This window comes from Agrilus planipennis, unplaced genomic scaffold (assembly GCF_000699045.2).
Source record: "Agrilus planipennis isolate EAB-ADULT unplaced genomic scaffold, Apla_2.0 scaffold132, whole genome shotgun sequence".
NCBI lineage: Eukaryota > Metazoa > Arthropoda > Insecta > Coleoptera > Buprestidae > Agrilus > Agrilus planipennis.
Window position 1 is genome coordinate 821,785 of NW_020442448.1, and position 17,637 is coordinate 839,421.

Sequence of the window (17,637 nt, forward strand, 5' to 3'; positions counted from 1 at the left end):
GACGCGCTGATGAGATCCAAAAAGATCGAAATCGCGATCCGCGTCTGGCAGTTTCGACAGAATACAGACCACTTCGAATTATTTTATTCGATTAAGCTAACGTGCCTATCACGTTGAGGTTAGCTACGCCGGGATTCGTTTTCAACAAGTAGATATCCACATAAAGTGGACCTTGCTGGAGCATATGTAATCCTAAAATGTAGCATCGTGCTACAGATGGCGTTTACTGCGCCATTTGTAGTATTTTCTAAAACGCACTGTTAAGACAGCAAGTAAAAGTTGGTCTGTGTTCTGTCGGAGCTGCCCGCGACGCGCTGATGAGATCCAATAAGATCGAAATCGCGATCCGCGTCTGGCAGTTTCGACAGAATACAGACCACTTCGAATTATTTCATTCGATTATAAGCTAACGTGCCTATCACGTTGAGGTTAGCTACGCCGGGATTAGTTTTCAACAAGTAGATATCCACATAAGTGGACCTTGTTGGAGCATACGTAATCCTAAAATGTAGCATCGCACTACAGATGGCGTTTACTGCGCCATTTGTGGTATTTTCTAAAACGCACTGTTAAGACAGCAAGTGAAAGTTGGTCTGTGTTCTGTCGGAGCTGCCCGCGACGCGCTGATGAGATCCAAAAAGATCGAAATCGCGATCCGCGTCTGACAGCTTCGACAGAATACAGACCACTTCGAATTATTTTATGTATTCATAGTTTGGGCGCTACAACATGTTACCGGGTATGTACGAGATCCTCTTGCAGGGGAGATTGAACATCTTCAAACCACTCTAGGAAAAAGAACTACTGAAGATGTCGTCCATGTAAGTCGATGTATGTTTAGTTTTTCCGAAAACTTCAGAAAATGACTTGATTGTATATGCCATTCTCATTTACATACCTTTCTTAGAAATAATTCTACAAAAGGAACATTAAGTGTTTTTATAAATCCTAAATTCACTTATTTTACAAGTACATTGAGAACGTGTTTCACGTTAGACCTTCTCTAATAACGAAGCACTACAGTAATAGAAAGATAAGAATACTTACTAAGGGAGAATAGAAGGCTGAGCTGTCGACCCCTATGCTAGGATAGGGGTTCTGATCTGTAGAAGGATAAGGCGTGCCGTAAACCCCGACACTTCGAGGATATTGTAAAGCAGCCAAACGCGCAGAGTCGTACTGGCAGGAACACACGCTTTGACCGGTAACCGGGTCCGTTACAAGAGGTCTTCCCGACTCGCAACATTGCGTCGGCCCGGTACTCGACGTACCCCCTGGCGACAGAGCACCCACCGGACCGCATGCCGAACCCCCTGGGCTTAAAGAACTACCACCAGACGCCGGCGACGATGATGATGTTGTCGTTGTTTGACCAGATACTAGTAACTGAAAGAAAACGAGATACAATCGTTAATAAAAAAAATATTCGAAAATGTTTTACAAACGAGTGAAAATTCATTGGATTATTTCGATGGGGAATTAATATTGTGATAAGAACTACAGATAGAATTGATGCTTAACACTTTAAAAAGTCTACCTTTTACATTAACAATACTAAGTTTAAAATGATTTCTTGCAGTTTGCTGGAATGCGGCTTGAACAGATTGCTCTGATTACTATACCATATTTTACCGTAATTTAAAGAGGAACGGAAACGTAGTAGGATCGTTTAAGTTGATAATTTTTCTTCAAAGTTGGAAACTATTACAATACGTCTTATTATTATTTTCGAAGAAGAAGCGTTCGAAATGTGGTGTTACAGGCGAATGATGAGGATACCGTGGATAGTGAAGGTTAGAAATGAAGAGGTATTAGTAATAGGAGAACAAAGTACTCTCTGGAAATCAATACAAAATAGGCGAGATGGGTTGGTAGGACACCTTCTCAGGCATGAAGGTCTAGTCAGAGACATATTAGAGGCAGAAACAGGAGTTAGGAGGAGTGGGATAGACCTAGATTAGATTACTGTTCACAAATAGTTACGGATGTAGGTTATTCTAGTTTTAGGGAAATGCGAAGATTAGCTCAGGATAAGAAAGAGTGGAGGTGCGTGTCCAACCAGACTTAGGACTGACGACCTTATGATGATGAATATATTTCGCACAGAGTAAATTTAGTTTTTTCAAAGTATATCAATTTTGTCCATAAGTGACCGATAAATTACATATTTGCTTCCATTAAACTTGTCGCCTTCCTAAATTGACCCGAACATAATCTACTACCACTTTTTACTATGTTACAACAACGATTGGATTTTTCGTAAACAAATTATAAATTGAATATTAAACAAGTTTTATTACTGTTTCATGTATTGAAATGTATTTTTTTTTGACTACTTAAAAATTGCTACGCTAATTTTTCCGTATGAATCGATTGTGTTTGTAATTAACATAAACTAAACAAAGACATGATTGCAAAACAGATTATTCCTGTTAATATTAATGTTGGTTATCGTAGTAAATTTGCAAATAATGGTTTAAATGGCCATTACTGGTTCGTTAAAATGTAATGAACATATGTTGTACTAGAATATGCCTTATCGAGACATATGACACCCACTCTAGCTTGCAACTGATGTATTGCCGATGAGCCCGAACTGACATAATAATATACATTTGTGTTATCTCTGTACATGAAATAACCGTATCAACATTCCCATTTAATGAAAAACCAACATCAAAGCTTGAACTATTATGAGTTAACCGAAAAAATTAAAAATTCTAATTACTTATCGTTAATGAAGACAACAAAGCTTTGATGATGAAATTGTGATTAATTTTTTAGAAAACGTTAAATTAACTGAATCAGCTCATTTTTGACACGAAATCTAAAAAAATTGTGAAATTAGATTTAAGTTAAAATGTAACCCTTTAATAAATGGAAAATCTGATCCTGTTTTCCACTCAGGCGTGATTGAAACGGTTAACTTTCATCAAATATGACTAATGACAACTTTGAAACAAACCAACATCATTGAAACCAGTTCACCAAGCAAGCAAACAAAAGCTTATCGCAAGCCACTGTTTGCATGGGTGGCTAGAAATTTATAAATTTGGTGATAAAATCGAAAATAATTTATCTTAAATCATTTTTGACTTTTTAAATTAGTTTAATTGACGACCTCAAATTAGTTTCTCGACCGCCCCAACCACAAACTAAGGAATATTTTGAAATAGGCACGATATTCACGGTCGGTGCCTATTGTTACGAAATTGTTTTCAGAGCTTGATTACCATGGTGCTGGGCATCATCAAAATCCTACTCTCTAGGTTGAAGTTGTGTTTCCCACTTTGACAGGCATGCTCAAGGATTATTATTGATACGTTGGAGGATATCCTTCACAGTTGTTGAAGAAATGTTGAAAGACTTATCCAGCAAGAAGAAAAGTAGCGTCAGTAACCACACTCCATACCAAGTGGTAAAAATTAATTAAAAAATGTATTCTAATTCGGACATCTGTGTTGATGCCGTCGGGGTAGATCAGCCCCACTGTCTTCCTTATTTGCGCCACAGGGAGGAGGATTTCCAAATAATAAATATACAACCGTATTCATACTTTAAATTCGTGAGATGATAGATACTGTGTTTCATTATTAAGAAAAAAAAATGTGGAAAGTCAATTTCAACATTTATTAATAGGTAATGGTAATTCCTTGCTTTTTACAATAAAGTTACTCGAATTCAAATATGTATATAGGTAAATAGCACAATTACTTATCATATTCGTCACTCCTAAGACTTTTCTTGGCCACGCACCTCCACTCACTCCTATCCTGAACTAATCTTTGCATTTCCGTGAAACTAGAACATCGCACATCCTTCACTGTCTATTTGTCAACAGAAATCTAATCTACGTCTACCTCTACTCTTCTTAAGTCCTAGTTTCTAACTAGTCCTTCATGCCTGAGAAGACGTCTTGTCAACTTATCTCGTCTATTTCTTATTGATTTCTACTACTCTTTCTAATACCTCTTCATTTCTAACCTTCTCTGTCCACAGTATCCTCATCATTTGCTTATAATACCACACTTCAAACGCTACGTCAACATTTAGCACCCGTACAGAGCCGTGCTCGAGACATAAACCTTTAACTGCTGATGTCAAAAAATAACCATACTGCTCGTAGTGTCACGACACGAACTACTGTAGGGTGACGGTCACTATGGAGCATTTACTGAACATAATATTCAACTTTCTATACGGTCAGCGATCCCCCTAAAATTATCCACTATTTATGAAATATTACCCTCTCTATAGTGCCGACTGTTTCTAAACCACTTAAATTTATACATAGATATTATACACTTTTCTTTAATGCTGTTTTGCGTGTTGTACCAGTACCGAGGTCCTTGTCACTGACTTTCATGTGCACAAATATCGTTCGTCATGTTATTTTACAAATATACGGTCTCGACTTGAGAAAACTCGCACGCACACACACACACACACGCGCACAAACAAATATCAGTCCACATACTCACTACACAAGGATACGTATGCGAGCACAAACATGTCCTTTGGTACTGCATAATCTAAAAGCCCAAGTGTTCGGTTACACAGAAACCCATGTCCAGACTCTATTTATTAAACAATCTCTTAACTTTTTAAAATATTGATTGCGCGATATATTAAACGCGGAGCGGCAGAGTTTAAAGAAACTGGATGCGTTCTGTGTTTGCCTTTCCTTGTAACGTGATTTAGTACTTAATTTAAATCATCAATTTATAATGGCGCCAAATATTTACATTCTTCTNATTATTTTAAAATTTAAAAGGTTACAAATTCGTCTTTCAGGTACCTACTGTGTAGGTATTGTTCGTGTATGTTAATTTAACAACACTGTAAGCAATCGAAACAAGCAAAGGAAAGCATATATGTATGTATATCTTTATTATTAATGGGGCATACTGTACTATTTCATAATTAGCATGTACCGAATGGTCAATTACAACTGGCAACAATTAATTGCTGCTACTTACAGTGTAAAGCGATTTGCAGCAAATTAGTACGTTTATGTTCGTTAACTTTCTATAACACAAATCTAGACAATATATATATATACATATAGGCACCTACACAAATGAGTACTCATGGCGTGTCTGTATGTGTCTGATCATTGAATACTAAAAAGTCTTTCGGATATTCTCGATTCATGCCAGTTCATAACACGCATAATATATCGTATGCAATGTGTACCATTGAAACATTAGTAAAGTCAAACTGTGTGGGTAATTAATAAATACAAGCATAAATGTATTACAACAGCGTATTAATGTACAGTGATAAGCAATAGTGGTAGAGCCAACCACCGGCGCTGTTCGAGTTGCGCCTTTAAATTCTTTTACAGAATCATTGTCCTATATCACAACAGCCAACATAAGTGAAAACACGTAGTATAAGGATATCAAATATGTAATTCTATTTATTTCACTAATTTTTTTTTTGAAAAAAATGACATATTTTATAACTTAAGCCTGAGGATGACTTACTTAGTCGAAACGTAGCTCTTATAAAACAAAATAAATATTAGAAAAAACAGCTAGTCGGTTATTGGCAAAATTAAATTCATATTACAAATTAAAATAATTAATCACCGACAAAATTAAATTCTACAAACTTAAATAAGTTTATCTTTTAATTTCGCTGAACGTAATATACTAAATGCGTTACTCATTGAAGTGAAATTTCTTTGGGATCGATGAGAGTAAAATCTCAAGGCCATGAAACGACACGTTTTGCAACGTTTTGTCTCGCGACGCGATGATAGGTTATGAAAATAGAAAGGCGCGCATGCGCATATCGATAATACAGTCAGCTGTTAGCGACGGGCATCTCATATATTATTGTATACTGTGTATTCAATATACTATAGTGCTAAATTAATGTTTTTTCTTGGTTAATTATTTTTCCATTTCCTTTATTACTGCACTCACATCCATTATAATGGCTTCTATATTTCTCAGTTAATTTTAATCATTCAGCAGGACAAACAGGACGATATCTACGTTAAGGAGGGTAATATATCATGCAGGTACATATATCGTGGCATATCTGTAAAAAAAAACCGATAGCACGAACGCAATCTGTTTTCTGGATTGATTTTCATAATTACAGACTGCCTACCTTTTCAATTTTAACTCGACCGCAAATGACATCGGTCAGTTAAAATTATTACAGGACAATTAGTCGGAGAGAACAAAACTGAGCTGAAAATGCGTGGACGAGAATGAGAGTAATTACATGTCTCCATTTCAGCCCACATTTTCCTTTTTATAATTCGCATTTTACCATACATACCTATATATAGTACAAAATCGTTGGTTTTATAAATCCAAATCCTTCTCTTATAAAAACAAAATGGATGAAGGACGTGGTCTACAATGTATGGCTTACTACCTGGTAAGAATATTAATTTCAGGCACATGATTATGATTAGCACCCCCCGATTTAGCAAAAATAGTATACTTCTTTAGTCATATTAGATCTCCTCAGCACGTCATAGGCAACGTAATTGTTTTATCGCTTTTATTAATACTTTAAAAAATAGTTCATTAATAATTAAAAAGGCGAATCAGGGCTGACAACTTCATTTAGTTTAGTTAGTATGCAACAGAAATAACGATTTCCTAAAATAAATTATACACACATTAACTAGTGCCAGTAGGATAATCTGACTGACGCCTGCCTACAAAAAACTGGCCCCTTATCTATTAGAGGTATCACGGAAATCGGGGCGTTTTTAATTCGTAATAAGTATGCAAATAATTGATAATACTAACTAATGAGTAATCAGTTTAAATGACTTACTTCCATTGGAGATTAATTTTCATACTTTAGGCGTTTTACGTTTAATAAAGTCGCCACATTACCATTGCGAATCCCGTTACGTTTACGTTTATCAGATGAGAACAATCTCACGACAAAGGTTTTGAAGCCTTAGCGGAATTCAATGGGATCCCAGTTGGCGGCTGGAGCCGGTAGGTGCGATAAAACAGTGGCGTCTCGCATCCGGACTTTTTTATCCCTGTTAACTACGATTACATATTTGCAACGATATTGCGTGTTATTCATTCATTATACATTGCTCTCTCTTAATTAACGACATTCGATTCTACTCATTCATGGTAAAACTACGTATGTAACATGAGCCTACATTTATAAAAGCTCACACCATCTCCATAATAAACCGTTAATATTAGCACCACAAAAAAATAGAATATAATAGAATTCGTTAGAAATGTCGATTTCGCGTTGATCGTATTAATTTAATTTTATATTTCGAAATAAATAGAAGTGAAACAAAAATAGTATGCAAGGGAAGAAAAAGTAGAGAAAGAGTAAATGTAAAGATGGGAGACGAAAAAATAAAAGAAGTGGCCGATTTTAGGTATCTAGGAAGGCAGATAAGTCAGGACGGAAGGAGTAGTAGGGATATAAGGCAGAGGATAGCGAAGGCTCGAGTCCACTTCAAGAAACAGAAGTCACTTTTATACTTGCGAAAGGTGGGACGGTGGGCGCGGTGGAAAAGAGAAGGATATAACCGTTCGAACTGTGTTGTTACAGGCGAATGATGAGGATACCGTGGAAAGAGAAGATTAGAAATGAAAAGGTATTAGAAAGAATAGGAGAACAGAGGACTGTATGGAAATCATTAAGAAATAGGCGAGATAGGTTGGTAGGACACCTTCTCAGGCATGAACGGCAGAAACAGGAGTCAAGAGGAGTAGAGGTAGACCTAAATCAGATTACTGTTTGCAAATAGGATATGGGTTGTTCTAGTTTTGCTCAGGGTAGAAAAGAGTGGAGGTGCGTGTCCAACAAGTTGTAAGGACTGAGGACCTTATGATGATGATGATTTTTGGAAAAATAAGCCAATGTTTTAGCTACCGTCTATACAGAATATATAATTGAACCGCTGCTATTGGTTGTGCGGTAGGTACAACTTTTACGTCTGTCCATATTTCTTTATTACTGCTGCTGCCACAAAGGCAATTATTGGCAAAGCGAACAATTATTATCGGCAATCATCGATTGCGCATGATTACGTGGAATGTGGCAAACCTTCATTAGGTACTAATCAATGCGTATTTCAAAATGAATTCGAGTGTTAATTCGTTAATAAATTATTATCGAATTTGTATATGCAAGTTAAGGATGAGGTCCAGGATTAAATTTTTAAGGAAGTTCTTTTTATTATAGTAAAATATGTGTGAGCCCACATTGTAAAAAATCTGATTTAAAACTTGGAACAGTTTTATTTTAAGGGAATAATAAGTTATTTGTATTTTAAATCAAATATACTGCAAAAAGACGTACTCGAGAGCGGACGACGATCGCAGGTATAATAGGCCTACGATCTAAATTTTATGGTGGGAAAACTATGAAAGATTGCGTGTAGTTCTTTGTAATTAATGCACATAACGTAATATCTATTACACATATAACATGAAACCTAAATACGTCCTTGATAATATCATGTAAGGACGACGTCTGCTCTCCGTAATCATTGTCAAATAAACAGCAATTTTTGTTTAACATTGCTCACATCATGAATTTGCAGAACAAATATTAGTAATTAAAACATAAAATATAGACAGGTACCTACTAAGAAAAAAGCCACGACGGTACAAAATCTTCAACAGCAAAGTTCAAGGGCACTTGCCCAACTTTGAGCTTTGTAATAAAAAAATTGCAAAATTTTGTAGAAATTAGGATATTTAAGGACTGAGGTACAATCTTGTAAATACATAGAATTGGAGAGTGTTCTTGTTAAAAATTTTGGTTCAGGACACGTGTTTGTAATAATTCTTTCTTTCGCGGTTTAATTGGGCGTGATACTTTTTTTATCACAATCAGTTTCTTTTTCCTGCATGTTTACAAAGCAATAAAAATGTCCAAACATGTTATTAACCTGTTCTATTAATAGAGAATTAAGAAGAACTGCCTGAGCAGAATGCCCGAGAGGAGACCGGGGCTCTTGTATTTATATTTTATTTCTGTCTCATGCCTCATCCTTTCTGTTCTCGTCCAAAGGTGATAAAGCGGAAAATTATTTGAAAGGCAAATCCTTTTAATCATAAATGATGGGACCGAACATTCACACAAAGTTGCACTATTTCTGTTTAATTAATACGTCTACAGAACGTTTAGACTTATTTACTACACGTGTTACATTCCCTTTTTTTTTGGCAAAAACAGAGTAATAACTAAGTTTCAAATATATTCACAAAGAAAGTAGTAAATTAATTACGCCGCGACAGTACAATAACTTAATTAGTACCATTTTATAATAAACAACACAATTTATGTGAAGGGATGGTTCTTTAGTAGATGTTTCCTGTTTTGAGCTGTTTAAATTAATTCAAAACATTTTCTTAATTATGATACGGTTGAGTATCACTTTGATCCTTTTGTTAAACTAATGAGATTTGAAACGAAAACACAAAAATCTATCGTTGTACAATCCCGCGTATGTATTGATATTGATTCATATCGCAATCCAAAAATCGACAATTCTTCAATAGTGATAAATTCAATTTTTCGACTTTTTCATAAAATTTTATCAACATGACTATTGTAAAATTTGTCAGTTGAGATCCAGGATGGATCAAATCGAAGAAGGAATAGATCATAGACCTATTACAGAAGAAAGAAGAACACATACAATAATAATGAAAATTTGGAAAATATAACTACCTGATAAGCTATACTACCTGTGTGAATTATTACAAATAGTGCGGTGAACGCCATCTGTAGTATAAACTGTCTACGACACGCCAATGAGATCAGAATCGCGATTCGCGTCTGATGTATTCGACAAAATACTAATCATCATTAATTTTTTGTACTACCTATGTACTTATTTCATATTTTTGTGTTTTTCTTCAATCTTCAAATGAAGATGGAGTAAAATAAAATCATTCAAATAAATCTCAAGATAATTTTCCATTAAGCGTAAGTAACGTCCGATACGTCCGATATGCGTACAAAGCTAGCTTGCACACAAAATAAAAATAATTAATTTCGTTTATGGTGTTCAGTTTTCAAACAAACGCCCATTCAGGGCACGGTTGTCGATTTATCGCCGTCACCTAATCCCACACGTCTCGGGCAATTCCCTGTCATTAGTTTACTTAAAATCTTTTAAACCGTCTTTAAAACTCCGCATCAAACACTTAAGCGGTGGAGAGATTTATTGAAACGAGCGAGCGCGTCCTCGTCTTCGCGCGCCTTCTCCTTCTCCTTCTTTCTTTATTTGCTGCAAGGGAAGAAAGAGAACCATTCGTTCCTTTTAAATTTGATACGACCGCCGCTACATCAGACAAAATCAAACACTTCAGCCGAGTCTAAATAAACTCAAGAAACAGGATATCCACGAGGGGAGAACGAGTGGAGATCGAGCTGTCGACGCCTGTAGCCAGAAGGATAAAAAGAAAGACAGGAGGCAACGTAAGTAACAACGCAGGGCCCTTGGCTTTCTTTGCCGTTCCGGCCGTTCGCGTCCGTCTTTGGTGCTGTTGTTGTTGCTCTTTTAAAACTCGTTTCTTTTCCCTCTCGACACACTTTCGTTTACGAATATATTAGCTCACTCGAGAGGAAAATTATTTGCTAAACCCAAAAAGACAAGACGTTTGGGGATGTTTGCAACAATGTCTCAATGTCGCAAAATAAATTGAAAACAAAATTTTGAAGGAAAAAACTCTCGTTGAAGAAGTTTTCATACGTACTCCCCAAAACGTTTCTTCAAATTTAAAAGCAGTTACCGTTTTAGAAGTTAAATGAGAATGAATGAGACGGAAGGCAATACTGAATTACAATTGATTACTCAAAAAGTGAATCAACTTATGTATTCATGTATTTCTAAAACGCACTGTTAAGACAGCAGGTAAAAGTTGGTCCGTGTTCTGTCGGAGCTGCCTGCGACGCGCTGATGAGATCCAAAAAGATCGAAATCGCGATCCGCGTCTGGCAGTTTCGACAGAATACAGACCACTTCGAATTATTTTATTCGATTAAGCTAACGTGCCTATCACGTTGAGGTTGGCTACGCCGGGATTCGTTTTCAGCAAGTAGATATCCACACAAGTGGACCTTGTTGGAGCATACGTAATCCTAAAATGTAGCATCGCACTACAGATGGCGTTTACTGCGCCATTTGTGGTATTTTCTAAAACGCACTGTTAAGACAGCAAGTGAAAGTTGGTCTGTGTTCTGTCGGAGCTGCCCGCGACGCGCTGATGAGATCCAAAAAGATCGAAATCGCGATCCGCGTCTGACAGCTTCGACAGAATACAGACCACTTCGAATTATTTTATGTATTCATAGTTTGGGCGCTACAACATGTTACCGGGTATGTACGAGATCCTCTTGCAGGGGAGATTGAACATCTTCAAACCACTCTAGGAAAAAGAACTACTGAAGATGTCGTCCATGTAAGTCGATGTATGTTTAGTTTTTCCGAAAACTTCAGAAAATGACTTGATTGTATATGCCATTCTCATTTACATACCTTTCTTAGAAATAATTCTACAAAAGGAACATTAAGTGTTTTTATAAATCCTAAATTCACTTATTTTACAAGTACATTGAGAACGTGTTTCACGTTAGACCTTCTCTAATAACGAAGCACTACAGTAATAGAAAGATAAGAATACTTACTAAGGGAGAATAGAAGGCTGAGCTGTCGACCCCTATGCTAGGATAGGGGTTCTGATCTGTAGAAGGATAAGGCGTGCCGTAAACCCCGACACTTCGAGGATATTGTAAAGCAGCCAAACGCGCAGAGTCGTACTGGCAGGAACACACGCTTTGACCGGTAACCGGGTCCGTTACAAGAGGTCTTCCCGACTCGCAACATTGCGTCGGCCCGGTACTCGACGTACCCCCTGGCGACAGAGCACCCACCGGACCGCATGCCGAACCCCCTGGGCTTAAAGAACTACCACCAGACGCCGGCGACGATGATGATGTTGTCGTTGTTTGACCAGATACTAGTAACTGAAAGAAAACGAGATACAATCGTTAATAAAAAAAATATTCGAAAATGTTTTACAAACGAGTGAAAATTCATTGGATTATTTCGATGGGGAATTAATATTGTGATAAGAACTACAGATAGAATTGATGCTTAACACTTTAAAAAGTCTACCTTTTACATTAACAATACTAAGTTTAAAATGATTTCTTGCAGTTTGCTGGAATGCGGCTTGAACAGATTGCTCTGATTACTATACCATATTTTACCGTAATTTAAAGAGGAACGGAAACGTAGTAGGATCGTTTAAGTTGATAATTTTTCTTCAAAGTTGGAAACTATTACAATACGTCTTATTATTATTTTCGAAGAAGAAGCGTTCGAAATGTGGTGTTACAGGCGAATGATGAGGATACCGTGGATAGTGAAGGTTAGAAATGAAGAGGTATTAGTAATAGGAGAACAAAGTACTCTCTGGAAATCAATACAAAATAGGCGAGATGGGTTGGTAGGACACCTTCTCAGGCATGAAGGTCTAGTCAGAGACATATTAGAGGCAGAAACAGGAGTTAGGAGGAGTGGGATAGACCTAGATTAGATTACTGTTCACAAATAGTTACGGATGTAGGTTATTCTAGTTTTAGGGAAATGCGAAGATTAGCTCAGGATAAGAAAGAGTGGAGGTGCGTGTCCAACCAGACTTAGGACTGACGACCTTATGATGATGAATATATTTCGCACAGAGTAAATTTAGTTTTTTCAAAGTATATCAATTTTGTCCATAAGTGACCGATAAATTACATATTTGCTTCCATTAAACTTGTCGCCTTCCTAAATTGACCCGAACATAATCTACTACCACTTTTTACTATGTTACAACAACGATTGGATTTTTCGTAAACAAATTATAAATTGAATATTAAACAAGTTTTATTACTGTTTCATGTATTGAAATGTATTTTTTTTTGACTACTTAAAAATTGCTACGCTAATTTTTCCGTATGAATCGATTGTGTTTGTAATTAACATAAACTAAACAAAGACATGATTGCAAAACAGATTATTCCTGTTAATATTAATGTTGGTTATCGTAGTAAATTTGCAAATAATGGTTTAAATGGCCATTACTGGTTCGTTAAAATGTAATGAACATATGTTGTACTAGAATATGCCTTATCGAGACATATGACACCCACTCTAGCTTGCAACTGATGTATTGCCGATGAGCCCGAACTGACATAATAATATACATTTGTGTTATCTCTGTACATGAAATAACCGTATCAACATTCCCATTTAATGAAAAACCAACATCAAAGCTTGAACTATTATGAGTTAACCGAAAAAATTAAAAATTCTAATTACTTATCGTTAATGAAGACAACAAAGCTTTGATGATGAAATTGTGATTAATTTTTTAGAAAACGTTAAATTAACTGAATCAGCTCATTTTTGACACGAAATCTAAAAAAATTGTGAAATTAGATTTAAGTTAAAATGTAACCCTTTAATAAATGGAAAATCTGATCCTGTTTTCCACTCAGGCGTGATTGAAACGGTTAACTTTCATCAAATATGACTAATGACAACTTTGAAACAAACCAACATCATTGAAACCAGTTCACCAAGCAAGCAAACAAAAGCTTATCGCAAGCCACTGTTTGCATGGGTGGCTAGAAATTTATAAATTTGGTGATAAAATCGAAAATAATTTATCTTAAATCATTTTTGACTTTTTAAATTAGTTTAATTGACGACCTCAAATTAGTTTCTCGACCGCCCCAACCACAAACTAAGGAATATTTTGAAATAGGCACGATATTCACGGTCGGTGCCTATTGTTACGAAATTGTTTTCAGAGCTTGATTACCATGGTGCTGGGCATCATCAAAATCCTACTCTCTAGGTTGAAGTTGTGTTTCCCACTTTGACAGGCATGCTCAAGGATTATTATTGATACGTTGGAGGATATCCTTCACAGTTGTTGAAGAAATGTTGAAAGACTTATCCAGCAAGAAGAAAAGTAGCGTCAGTAACCACACTCCATACCAAGTGGTAAAAATTAATTAAAAAATGTATTCTAATTCGGACATCTGTGTTGATGCCGTCGGGGTAGATCAGCCCCACTGTCTTCCTTATTTGCGCCACAGGGAGGAGGATTTCCAAATAATAAATATACAACCGTATTCATACTTTAAATTCGTGAGATGATAGATACTGTGTTTCATTATTAAGAAAAAAAAATGTGGAAAGTCAATTTCAACATTTATTAATAGGTAATGGTAATTCCTTGCTTTTTACAATAAAGTTACTCGAATTCAAATATGTATATAGGTAAATAGCACAATTACTTATCATATTCGTCACTCCTAAGACTTTTCTTGGCCACGCACCTCCACTCACTCCTATCCTGAACTAATCTTTGCATTTCCGTGAAACTAGAACATCGCACATCCTTCACTGTCTATTTGTCAACAGAAATCTAATCTACGTCTACCTCTACTCTTCTTAAGTCCTAGTTTCTAACTAGTCCTTCATGCCTGAGAAGACGTCTTGTCAACTTATCTCGTCTATTTCTTATTGATTTCTACTACTCTTTCTAATACCTCTTCATTTCTAACCTTCTCTGTCCACAGTATCCTCATCATTTGCTTATAATACCACACTTCAAACGCTACGTCAACATTTAGCACCCGTACAGAGCCGTGCTCGAGACATAAACCTTTAACTGCTGATGTCAAAAAATAACCATACTGCTCGTAGTGTCACGACACGAACTACTGTAGGGTGACGGTCACTATGGAGCATTTACTGAACATAATATTCAACTTTCTATACGGTCAGCGATCCCCCTAAAATTATCCACTATTTATGAAATATTACCCTCTCTATAGTGCCGACTGTTTCTAAACCACTTAAATTTATACATAGATATTATACACTTTTCTTTAATGCTGTTTTGCGTGTTGTACCAGTACCGAGGTCCTTGTCACTGACTTTCATGTGCACAAATATCGTTCGTCATGTTATTTTACAAATATACGGTCTCGACTTGAGAAAACTCGCACGCACACACACACACACACGCGCACAAACAAATATCAGTCCACATACTCACTACACAAGGATACGTATGCGAGCACAAACATGTCCTTTGGTACTGCATAATCTAAAAGCCCAAGTGTTCGGTTACACAGAAACCCATGTCCAGACTCTATTTATTAAACAATCTCTTAACTTTTTAAAATATTGATTGCGCGATATATTAAACGCGGAGCGGCAGAGTTTAAAGAAACTGGATGCGTTCTGTGTTTGCCTTTCCTTGTAACGTGATTTAGTACTTAATTTAAATCATCAATTTATAATGGCGCCAAATATTTACATTCTTCTTTCTAAACCGGCATTCTTTCACGTACAGAAATATCCTGGTTTGTTATGGCTTGATTTAGGTACTCAATGCTCGTAATAAACTTATACGCATGGAGCCAGGCATTATAGACCTAAACGTAGGTACTCTTGGACAATTTAATCTCGCATAAACTCAATTTGGATGAAACGAAAAAGTTTCTTTTTTTCTGGGCTGAATTTCCAGACATTACTTATTCCATCAGAAAACCTTTTTGTTGAATTATGGTCACAGGTAGGGTAATTCAGGGTGATGTGGCCAGTCGTTTAAGATGGCCAATTGAAAAAATTTCATCTTTTACCGATAAATAACGCTATGTATCGGCACTACGCGCTTGACGTTCGCGAGAGATCGCAAGTAGTGCAGTTTGTTGTGCAAAAAAAAAAAATGAAAAGGCAAGTATTTTGTTAGTTTTATGTTAAACCTAACTCAAAAATTTTCAGAACATGTTAGTTCCTACGTTATGAACGTGATTTTATATTAATTTTACTTTTATGTTATGGTTTGATGTTTTGTTGTTAGTATAATCTCAAAATCTTCAAAATTATTTTACTGTGTCAGTGCTTTTGTTTGTGTGGCCATCTTATCCTAAAGGTATGGTTTATATGACCATATTTTTTAAGGCTTATATGGCCATATGTTTTCATATCAGACTTCTATGAAGATCAATATAAAGGACCAATACAACCTAACGTTTCGAATGGAAGTCATATCCCAGAACCAGTGGGTCCGTGAGTCGAAGTCACCCCAACCAGGAACCTTAAAATCTGTTACAGACGCTATCGAAACTCCTTCAAAATTTCTTTGTGAATTAAGTCCCGTCCCAGAAATTGACAACACTGCAAGAAAACGTGCAAAACAAGTGGCAGAAATAGTGACTTCAAAAGAAAGTATTAAAGAAAGAAAACAAAAAACAGAGAAGAAACAAAAAATTAAAAATCCTAAGCCTCGTTTGCATAAAAGGAAAGCAGAATCAACTTCTGAAGAAGAATGCGAAATACATTTGAATAGTGAAGATACAGCTGGAGAAGACTGCGAATACGATTGTATAAGGTGTGGTGAAAACTACTATAAAACTGAAAAAATCGAAGATTGGATTCAGTGTATTTACTGTCTTAAATGGATGCATGAAAATTGTACTCNATCATTCAAATAAATCTCAAGATAATTTTCCATTAAGCGTAAGTAACGTCCGATACGTCCGATATGCGTACAAAGCTAGCTTGCACACAAAATAAAAATAATTAATTTCGTTTATGGTGTTCAGTTTTCAAACAAACGCCCATTCAGGGCACGGTTGTCGATTTATCGCCGTCACCTAATCCCACACGTCTCGGGCAATTCCCTGTCATTAGTTTACTTAAAATCTTTTAAACCGTCTTTAAAACTCCGCATCAAACACTTAAGCGGTGGAGAGATTTATTGAAACGAGCGAGCGCGTCCTCGTCTTCGCGCGCCTTCTCCTTCTCCTTCTTTCTTTATTTGCTGCAAGGGAAGAAAGAGAACCATTCGTTCCTTTTAAATTTGATACGACCGCCGCTACATCAGACAAAATCAAACACTTCAGCCGAGTCTAAATAAACTCAAGAAACAGGATATCCACGAGGGGAGAACGAGTGGAGATCGAGCTGTCGACGCCTGTAGCCAGAAGGATAAAAAGAAAGACAGGAGGCAACGTAAGTAACAACGCAGGGCCCTTGGCTTTCTTTGCCGTTCCGGCCGTTCGCGTCCGTCTTTGGTGCTGTTGTTGTTGCTCTTTTAAAACTCGTTTCTTTTCCCTCTCGACACACTTTCGTTTACGAATATATTAGCTCACTCGAGAGGAAAATTATTTGCTAAACCCAAAAAGACAAGACGTTTGGGGATGTTTGCAACAATGTCTCAATGTCGCAAAATAAATTGAAAACAAAATTTTGAAGGAAAAAACTCTCGTTGAAGAAGTTTTCATACGTACTCCCCAAAACGTTTCTTCAAATTTAAAAGCAGTTACCGTTTTAGAAGTTAAATGAGAATGAATGAGACGGAAGGCAATACTGAATTACAATTGATTACTCAAAAAGTGAATCAACTTATGTATTCATGTATTTCTAAAACGCACTGTTAAGACAGCAGGTAAAAGTTGGTCCGTGTTCTGTCGGAGCTGCCTGCGACGCGCTGATGAGATCCAAAAAGATCGAAATCGCGATCCGCGTCTGGCAGTTTCGACAGAATACAGACCACTTCGAATTATTTTATTCGATTAAGCTAACGTGCCTAT

General features: G+C 36.5%; 1 protein-coding gene and 1 long non-coding RNA gene across 2 annotated transcripts in view; one reads left to right on the top strand and one right to left on the bottom strand.

Annotated features, from left to right (window-relative positions):
• Nucleotides 1–17,637, top strand: part of LOC112906410 — a 133,689-nt gene that overhangs the window by 88,487 nt on the left and 27,565 nt on the right. The window lies entirely within an intron of this gene.
• The window catches only part of LOC108737346 (homeobox protein araucan), an 82,674-nt gene that overhangs the window by 55,796 nt on the left and 9,241 nt on the right, over nt 1–17,637 (bottom strand). The window contains exons 2-3 of the mRNA XM_025980474.1: nt 11,749–11,997; nt 1,048–1,179 (exon numbers count right to left, since the gene is read on the bottom strand). Coding sequence (XP_025836259.1) covers nt 1,048–1,179; nt 11,749–11,997 — 381 coding nt within the window. The remainder of the gene's footprint in view (nt 1–1,047; nt 1,180–11,748; nt 11,998–17,637) is intronic.